This window comes from Phyllopteryx taeniolatus, chromosome 19 (assembly GCF_024500385.1).
Source record: "Phyllopteryx taeniolatus isolate TA_2022b chromosome 19, UOR_Ptae_1.2, whole genome shotgun sequence".
In the NCBI taxonomy this organism is placed as follows: Eukaryota; Metazoa; Chordata; class Actinopteri; order Syngnathiformes; family Syngnathidae; genus Phyllopteryx; species Phyllopteryx taeniolatus.
Window position 1 is genome coordinate 10,709,301 of NC_084520.1, and position 10,164 is coordinate 10,719,464.

General features: G+C 43.3%; 1 protein-coding gene across 1 annotated transcript; it reads right to left on the bottom strand.

Moving 5' to 3' along the window:
* Positions 1–299: 299 nt before the first annotated feature.
* On the bottom strand, positions 300–10,059 carry LOC133469564 (guanine nucleotide-binding protein subunit alpha-13-like). Its single transcript, XM_061756781.1, has 5 exons — positions 9,744–10,059; positions 7,375–7,601; positions 5,403–5,453; positions 4,477–4,677; positions 300–2,800 (listed from the first exon to the last, which is right to left on the bottom strand). The coding sequence occupies exons 1-5, from the start codon at positions 10,024–10,026 to the stop codon at positions 2,429–2,431; spliced, it is 1,134 nt and encodes a 377-aa protein (XP_061612765.1). The 5' UTR covers positions 10,027–10,059; the 3' UTR covers positions 300–2,428.
* Positions 10,060–10,164: the final 105 nt, after the last annotated feature.

The following is a 10,164-nucleotide window of genomic DNA, read 5'->3' on the forward strand; positions in this document are numbered from 1 at the left end:
CGGAATGAAATGGGTAAAATTAGTACAAAATGTAGTTTGGCTTTTAATGCGCCCATGAAAGGGACTGTAGATGATCGTATTAAATGTAAATAAATTAATTTAATTTACAGGCGTATTGTTACAACAAGCTGCGATGCCGATCTACTTACTCACGCTCATTTCCGGTTTGTGGTTACAAAAATAAATAAATAATAATCACAACGAAACAAAGCGAAATATTCCAAAGCAAAAAAGAGGTACTGACTAGTGTTTAAACTAAATGTGAAATAGGGCGAGAAAAATTTGCAATCACACAATGGTAACGTTTCTTTAGAAAAGTGTGTTTTATTGATAAAGTTTGAGTGGCATGACAGTTGACACAGGGAAATAATTTCCCCAAAAAGATGACAGAAAACATCTTTGGGGGAAAAGCAGTGATTTAGAACGACAAAAACAAAACAAAAAAATAAACGTTTCTACAACCATTTACATACAAAGAGATAAACCTAGGTATTATTTACAATGGAAACAGATTTGGGTATATACAACCAAAAGCTGAGCGTGGGCTAGTTTTTGAAAGGGGCGGGGAACACCTGGGAAGCTCAAAGGAGTGTGTGGCGTTTAGCAACAAATGGAAAGGAGAGCTCTGCGCTTTCATGGAGATTCTTGAATGCTTTCTAAATCAACCCTGAGAGAAGTGTCGGCTGGTGTCCGTTAGACAAAACACAACCAAGTTAACTAGTAATGGACTGTGGAAAGGAAATGCATTGTTGCCGGAAATGATCAAATTTCACTTTATTGGTAAAATAAAATAATGAATTCTTTACGACAAATAATGTATCATTGTCCATCTATTTATGCCAGTTTTGTTTTTTTTGTAATGATGAGAATGAGACGATCATCATTTAGTATACCGTGCTACCCTGGATATTTGTGAGTTGGCACTCGCTGATTTTTTCGAGCGGAGAAACTCTCCTGTTATTTGTTGAAAAACTGTTTGCCGTTTCTGTGCTTACGCCCAAGCCCTGTCTAATATAAAAGTAGTGCTTTGGGACCAAGATAAGGAACTATGTTGAAGAGAGGGGAGGGGCGGTATTTACAAATGCCATAGCAGTCTAATTGTAAGATCATGCTTTGCTGCCATCTATAGGTCATTAAAAAACTTTTAAGGGGTGTTCAATTACTTGGTCCCAGTTGTGATTAGTGGGGGAACACTATATACTTTGTTACAGTTTTGTTTGGTGGTGTGCTGTGAGATTTTTCCAATGGAAAATATGTACCTTGGCTCAATAAAGGTTGAGAAACACTACAGTAATGGTCTAATGCACTGTTACCCAACCGTTATTGAGTCCATCCATCCATCCATCCATTTTCTGAGCCGCTTCTCCTCACTAGGGTCGCGGGCGTGTCGGAGCCTATCCCAGCTATCATCGGGCAGGAGGCGGGGTACACCCTGATCTGGTTGCCAGCCAATCGCAGGGCACATACAAACAAAACAACTATTCGCATTCACATTCACACTTACAGGCAATTTAGAGTCTTCAATCAACCTACCACGGATGTTTTTAGGATGTGGGAGGAAACCGTAGTACCCGGAGAAAACCCACAGGCACGGGGAGAACATGCAAACTCCACACAGGCGGGGCCGGGGATTGAACCCTGGTCCTCAGAACTGAGAGGCAGACGCTCTAACCAGTCGTCCACCGTTATTGAGTCAAGGCACAAAATTTACATTAGAAAAATTGCACAGCACACCACCAAGCAAAACTGTCACAAAGTGGATACATAGGTTAATTCTGCCATCTGGTGGAAGTGCATTTAATTCTCCTGCCTGTCACTATACGTCACTGGCATAGATAGAGGAATAAAGACATTTATAGTCAGTAGGTTTTTTTTTGGGGGGGGGGGGGGCAATTTAGTGAAATTAGATAATTTCCCGCAGCGGACTTGATGAGCTCTCATGGCACAGTGGTTGGGATTTACTGCTGGCACAAAATGCAGGATTTTAGACAGTAATTCAGTCTCTGTTAAGGCATCACAGGTTCATTCAGTTTTTTTCCCCGCAGACATTCAACTCGTGACCTGGGAGATGGTCGGGGCTGGGAAAATTTGAGAGAAAGGTACAAGTTGGCTGTCTGCTCTTTATCTATTCACAAAGCAGCACGGGGCAGGGATGGACAGTGCAATAACCGACTCGAGTTACTTGAGTGAATTCAGTGCTCAGACAAAAAACAAAACAAAAAAAATACGGGCAAACAGAGACAACTGAAACCTTTGAGCGTCCTCTCGATTCCCCGGTGTGAAACGTTTAGCGTGTAGCCAAAAGACGTCTGGTAAGCGCTGCACTGCACCATCAACGACCAAACCACGACTCACTAACGTATAAGCAGCCGATGAGTTCTACCCGATTCTTCTTCTCGAGTCCCGCTTGTAGGTCGTGCACAGAGGGTCATTGGAGCATGAGCTGCTTGAGGTTGTCGTGGAGAATCGTGTCCTTGACGTCTCGGAACACCAGCCGGATGTTCTCCGTGTTGATGGCGGTGGTGAAGTGGTGGTAGAGCGGCTTCTGGGTGGCGTCGCGTCGCTTGGCCCGGAAGCACTCCACCATGAAGGCCTGCACGTCGGGCAGGCTGTGCTCGGGCCCGCTGTAGTCGGGGAAGTAGTCCTTGAGAGGCACGCTCTTCACCTTCTCCTCCAGCAGGTCCATCTTGTTGAGGAAGAGGATGATGGACACGTTGGCGAAGACGCGGTTGTTGACGATGGTCTCGAAGATGTTGAGCGACTCGCACAGCCGGTTGGTCTGACGGTCCTCCATCAGAACCTGCGGGGAGCATTCAAGTACCATACTAGAAATAATCCAGACAAATTGTTTCTTTAAAAATGAGCAAATCATTTCTCAACATGTTTCTACCAATAATGTGAGCTAGAATCTGTACAACACATTTGTTTTTTATCTTTTCAAGGGGAAAGTAAAAACATCAAAAATAATGTGGCTGCACAAGTGTGCACACCCTCATAACTGGGATGTGGCTGTGTTCAGAATTCACCAATCACATTCGAACTCATGTCAAGAGTCAGCACACACCTGCCAACATTTAAAGTGGCTCTGATTAACCCCAAATAAATTCCAGTTGTTCTAGTAAGCTTCCCATGACATTTTCTTTGCTTTCTAGCAGAAGCCTGAAGTTTTTGTGCCAACACTGACTACTATTTGAACTACTCATAATTCCTTGCACCTTGTAAGGGCCCAGTTCCACCTGAAGAAACGACGACAACATATTCTTTAAAACACTTGAGAAAATATTTTAGCGTCTGATGTGACCAAGGCTGCACCTTTTGGTTACTCATTACCAAAAGAACACTACACCTACAGTGAACCATGATGGTGGGATAATTACACTTAAGGGCTGTTTTTCTTCAGCTGGAACTGGGCTCTTAGCCAAAAGTGGTGGAGGGAATTATAAACAGTTCCAGATAGCAGTCAATGTTAGTACAAAACCTTCAGACTTCTGCTAGAAAGCAAAAGGAAAAAAACTGAAAAAACCCCCAACAACAACCAAACAAACAAACAGGGAAAGCAGACTAGAACATCAGAATTGTATTTTGGGTTATTCAGAGGCCCTTTAAATGGTGGCAGGTGTGCGCTGTCTCCCATTTAACATGAGTTTGAAAGACATTGGTTAAATTTGGGCGGCACGGTGGCCGACTGGTTAGAGCGTCAGCCTCACAGTTCTGAGGAACGGGGTTCAATCCCCGGTCCCGCCTGTGTGGAGTTTGCATGTTCTCCCCGTGCCTGCGTGGGTTTTCTCCGGGCACTCCGGTTTCCTCCCACATCCCAAAAACATGCATTAATTGGGGACTCTAAATTGCCTGTAGGTGTGAATGTGAGTGCGAATGTTGTTTATTTCTATGTGCCCTGCGATTGGCTGGCAACCAGTTCAGGGTATACCCCGCCTCCTGCCCGATGACAGCTGGGATAGGCTCCAGCACGCCCGCGACCCTAGTGAGGAGAAGCGGCTCAGAAAATGGATGGATGGATGGTTAAATTTGCAACAGAGTCAACATACCAGTTACAAAAATGTGTGCACACTTGCGCGACCACATTTTTTCAGTTGTTTATTTTACTTCCCGACGCAAAAAGATAAAAATCAATTGAGTTGTACAGCAATATAGGTTGCAATGATGGAAAAAGTTTTGAAATGATTTATCTTGGTCAGATTTTTTTTATATCACAAAAATCTGGCACTTGAACATGGATGTGTAGACTTTTTATATCCCATGTACCTGTCCTATAATATAGGCTCCTTACACCAGTAATTCATGGTAATGGCCACTTTTAGGAATAAACAGAACCACTACAAATAATGTACACAGTAAGGAAAGTTGCAGTCGTGCATCATTGTACTTCATTTGGTTAGAGGTCTTCATTTGGCATCTACACAAGTCTGGTCTGGAGAGAGAGAGAAAAACAAAAAAAGAGGGACGTCTCCTCCTCACCTGGTCGTACTCGGAGGAGGATACGAGGAAGAGGATGGAGGTGACCGAGTCGAAGCACTCGAACCAGCGTCGCCGCTCGGACCGCTGGCCGCCCACGTCCACCATCTTGAAGGGGACGTTCTTCAACTCGAAGTTGTACTCGTGGATCCCCTTGGTGGGCTTTCGGGCCAGTAATATGTCCTGCTGACTCGGCAGGTAATTCTGGCAGGTGCAGAGACACAAAATTATTTTATTGAAAAAAATGACTTCTATGGAAAAATTTGAAAAGACTTTTCATTAGACAGCGGAAAATCCAATGAGGGAACAAAGTATAAGAAGACAACTGCAGACTACAAGCTACAATAAACGACACATTTTAAAATTAATGTATCGTAACTGCTCAATGTAAATACATTATATGACAATAATTTTATTTTAATTTACTTTTTAATTCAAAAATGACTACTAGCACATTTTTCATATATTAAATTACATAAAAATATTAAAATATATAGTTTAAATAAAAATGCCTTAATATTTTGTTACATGACAGAAGAAAATAGAAACACCAACTACGGCCACAAGCACTGTAAAATATACAAAATAAATCAGCACTAAAATACTACATTTTGAAAATTTAATTGAAGAAATATAGATACTTAGACAACTTTAGACAAGGCACAATAAAACATTTTATATGAAATCGTTATCATCAAATCTAAACCGTTTTCATTAAATTTTGAACTTGTAATTAGTGTTGGTTCGGGTGTATTGAATGTTGTGGCTGTCTTGGCGGTGAAGCATTTATTTAACAGGATCTCCCGTGGGCGACGTTGCCTAGATATGAGGCAGCGACCTCAAAAAAGGGGTGCTGGGGGGCTGCAAGGTAGGAATCTTCCAAAAACAAACAACCAAACAAAAAACAAACAAACACAAAAAAAACTTACCGGCTCGCCAAGCTTATCCAGATTATCCAAGAAATACTTGACGGACTCGCCCTGCAAGACACACACACACACAAGCACGTTACGGTTAAGTCACATGTGGATGATGTAGTTGGATGAGCCACACAAACACAAAGAAATGGAGACACTAGGATGTCTGCAAGTTTTCTAGAAACTTCTGCTGAAGGGGCAATTAATGCAAGCCCAGACACGAGGCCGCCGAGACACACATGCATTCCTTTATCAGCTCGTGTGTGTGTGTATGGAGGGATTTTCCTTATCGTCTTTCCTGGTGTCTCTCTTTGGGACTTTTAGTTTTGTTAAGACTTCTCACTGGAACAACCTTTGCACACATTTTGTGTTCATTTCGCTATTTGACAAAAAAAAAAAAAAAAAAAAAGCAAATAATCCTAGTGCCGCATTTTCAAAACATTTTGAAAAACTAATCTGACCTGAATAACCTGTGTCCGTATTGCGTGTGTGTGCGTACGTGAGGCGAGTCGAACGGCTAAGCTAACGCGGTGAGGGAGAGAGGACGCTCAAAATGGAGGACAGGCGTGCGGCGACGTTTCGAAATCGTAAACGAATCGGTCAGACGGGGAAGGAGAGAAGGAATATAAAAAAAAAAAAAAAAAAAAAGGAGAAGCGAGACAAGCACTCACTCAGATTTTCTGTGCTGTGAAAGCGAAACTGGAACATTACTGTATATATCTATCACTCATCAGACCCACGCACACGTCCAAATTTCCATCGCGCGGTCACATATACGCTCACACCTACTCTTGCACAGGCGTGCACGCATACAGACGTCGCTCACACACTGTATCACATGCACACCCACACACGTGCAAATTCACACTCGCACACTCCTACTCAAATTCACTCGCACAGACTCCCGAGCACACTATTGCACAAAAACCTGCACCCCGTCACACACATGCAAACACTGTTTCATACTGTATATAACATTTAGATGAGGCCTGAAAACCTCAAATGTGACTGTCAAATTGTATTTGGAAAAATAGGGATCATTAGGGGTCTTCAGTCAGGGGCCCTGAACGCACCGCAGAAGAAGAGGACGTTAGCACCGGCCCGGCATAGAAAAAGAGCGGGGCGTCGTCCCTTGAAGGCCGATGACATCATTTACGCTGGGCGAAGGCTGTCCCAGTTCGAGGGCGCCTTCAAACGCAGCCTTTTACCCGTGATCTGTTTACGCAGGAAACGAGTAGGGCCTAACTGTGCACTCTGCTGGTTGCCTTTTAGACAAATCCTACAGGATCAATGAAATTCTGAACAGGAGCAAAGCTTTTAGGGCTTGTGACTGAATAAAGACAGACCCCCTTCTCCCTCCAGACCCTTTGCAGCAACATCAACACTCCATTTTCTTTCCAACACATTATGGAATTTACAAAATTACGGCAATAGTTCAAAATGGTCCAGAAACAAACGTACTTCCTGTTTTGATGACAACGACGGTCCGTTTAGGCACAACATCGTTTATTTATTTTTAAATGCGCATAATACTGTATCTGAATTTTCGTGTCAGTCCCTACACTGCGTGTGTTCCGTGTGCAAGTAATACTAAGTGGGCGAGCCACTGCCCCCCTGTTTGTAAGCATAAAGCAGTTTAACGCCAGATCAACATTCCAGTTCTGATCACACTTGTGTCTGTGTCCTGGCGTTAACAAAACACCATTGAGTACCTGCTGCAGCAGCCTTGTGCAACTCAAACAAACCCATAAAAAAGTGTATTTTCATGTGAAAGAGACGTGAGGAAGTGTCAGGCGACTCAAGGGGCGGACTGGATCTCAATCCACGGTTATAGAGAGCGTCCAGTGAGCAACTCAGCTAAATGTCTTACAACAAGGAGGAAGGTGTAAACAGGAAGCTGACCGAGTCACATGACTGTCCACTCAACAGTCAGCTGGGAGGAAAAGGAAGGTTCACTTATATTAGCTGATGCTTTTCGACCCACCAGCTGGAACTCACGACGGCGGTCGTAGGCGTGCTGGATGCCGGTGTCGGCCCACAGGGCTTTGGTGGCGGGCAGGTACTGCAGGAAGACGGGCGTCTCCAGCTGCCCGCGGACCATCTTGGACGAACGTGTGTCGAAAGCCATCAGCTTGTCGCCCCGCTGCTGGTTGCCCGGGTCCCCCCATGGAATGTGCAGCTTCTCGCGGGCGTCCACCAACACACGAATGCCTGGAAAGAGGGGAGGGGCGAGAATTGACAGGTTAATTAAACACACACAAATGCTTCGATATTAGTTGGAGCAAAATAAAAATACAGATGAAATCACGACTAAATAAATGCTAAACAAATTGACTACATTCCTCGAGCGTTAGAATAAATATCAAAATAAAAATTAATTTTGCACCAATACCAGTATCGGTTTATGCGTCGATACTGTAATTCTGTACTCTTACTTGGAAAAATGCTCCGATACTACAACACCGATGCCATTTGACCAGTGGTAGGAGCCGTGTGGGGATGGCACGGATGACAACACTTTTAGCCAACCGCAAATTATGCCCTGCAAAACGGATGAGCCCAGTCACCTGCTCGGCTCTGGCTCAGCCAACCATGCTACCGTCACGAAGCCGCAGCCAGGCAACCCGGTTGACCTTGTCTGTAGCATATCTATATACTGTAACCTCAAAGATTAAGCCACGTAAGTCTAAGAATGCACAGACATGTACAGTGAAACTGTGGTGGGGAGAAAAAAACAAATCTACCCCTCAATTTATTGATAAAACAGAGTCCAGATTAAAGAGAAGTAGGCCATGGTGTGATAATGTATTACTTTGGTTGCCCTGACAGTTTTATTTTAGAACTTAAATGCCTTGTGTTACAGGCTACATTGATGTGTGTCAAGACAATTACAGATACATGCAGTTGGATATTAAAACATCAGTAATTACACATTGCTACTATAATACCTTGTCAGTTCCGGCATTCATTTTGATATTGTTTAATTGTGCCAAATCATTTTGAAAAAAAAATCAGATTACTTGATTAATCAATGGGATAATCGGTAGAATACTCAGTTCTGAAAAGATAAAGCTGCAGCCCCATTTGTTAGTAATTTATTTTAAAGGTTAATGTAGATTTATTTTGAAACAATATTAAAAGTGTTTTGTGATTATCGTTTTGGGTATAGTTAGTGGTTGAACTATTAATAAAGGCAATTCTAAACATTTTTTAGAGGGGGCTGTCCATTACTGGCAAATTGTTTCCATTTGCATCAGGGCTTGATCCCTAACCCCTGCAAACAGCGAGGGTTTTTTTTTTTTAATCCCAACAAATTTGCATACGCATAATAGAATAAGCAAAGTAGCAATTGGTGTTGTCCCAATCTGATCATGTGATCGGAAATAGTGCCTGATCACGTAATTTTCAGATGAGAAGGATTTTTTTTCATTTTCTTAATATTTTAAAGGACATAAAGCAACATGATAACCCTGAAGTACAAAGATATTGCCAAATGGAACATCAATATCTTCTTTAATCAATCAATATATTTATATTACACAATGTAACATGATTGGGACGTGCCTGGTAAAGTGATTCCAACCAGGGCGGGCAATTGCAAATAATGCAAATAATTGCAAATAATGTATCATTGTTCTGTCTGTGCCAGAAGTTTACTGACAGTCAGAACAATTAAATGGTCTTCCACTACATGGCAGTAGGTACAATTGTACCTACAATAAATTGGACGACAATTTACCTGAGGGACGTTTTTGTTTGGTGGTAAAATATGTGCCTCGGCTCAATAAGGGTTGAGAAACACTGGATTATATAAATGTACTAGGGTTAACTTAAAACCTGCTGTTGCCCAAGTCACACAAGCATAAAGCCACATCTAGCAAAGTTTGCAAATGACCTCATTATATGACTTTAGAAACAGACTGCTTTGACTATACTCTGATTTATTGCACCCATGTCTATTTTATTGTATGGCAGGTTGACCTTAGTCTTACTTTCCATGAGAGAAGTGGCCTGCGGGAACACCTTAGTTGCTTCCATCCCATTTGAGGTGCTTGTTGAGCAACAATTCCCACTTCAAGCTACTTTAGTGACTTTGAAATAGTATGGTTAAAACCAAGCGACGATACAACCCGGTAATGTATGCATAAAACAACACGTTCGAACATGTAGAAGGGGGCTCTCGTGTAGGGTGTGTCGAGGACTGTTTATGTGCCTCTCTGGCCAACTTTTCCCGGCCATTATTAAACAAGAAAAAAGCTGGCCTCGCCGCACATCCACACGTTGAGACAGAGAAAAAATGCGACATTTGCTGTCTCTCTTTTTTTTTTTTTTTTTTTTTTAAGTCGACTTTACCTTTGATAACGTTGCTGTAAATGGTGGCTCGGAAGTCCTCTCGGGCTCTCTGGTCGAAGTCCTGGCCGTGGATGATCCGCATTTGTTTGAGGAACGTCGACTTGCCGCTCTCGCCCGCGCCGAGCAGCAGGATCTTCACTAGGCGCTTCACGTAGGTTTTCTCCCGGGAGAGCCGCCGGTCGATCTCCTTGGAGCGGCGGACCTGCTCCACCTCGCCGCTGTTGAGCAGACACACGGGCAGGCAAACTTTGAGCACGGAGCGCGACGGCAGGAAATCCGCCATGTTCGCGAGAGCCTCATCGATGCTAATTTGGCTGCGCTGTGCGGCGGCGTAAGGAGGCACGGGACCAAGCCCCTTCCCTCCACTCAGGAAGTAGACTTGTTTGGTCGGCCGTCTGCGGTGTGCGCGGACACGGCATGA

Bases quoted from the DNA above. Each gene is read 5' to 3' on its own strand.
- LOC133469564 (XM_061756781.1), bottom strand. From the start codon at position 10,026: ATGGCGGATTTCCTGCCGTCGCGCTCCGTGCTCAAAGTTTGCCTGCCC. The intron at 4,678-5,402 runs GTAAGTTTTTTT...TGCACCTGCCAG, and splicing joins TGGATAAGCTTGGCGAGCCG to AATTACCTGCCGAGTCAGCA. The intron at 2,801-4,476 runs GTGAGGAGGAGA...TGCTCCCCGCAG, and splicing joins CCTCCTCCGAGTACGACCAG to GTTCTGATGGAGGACCGTCA.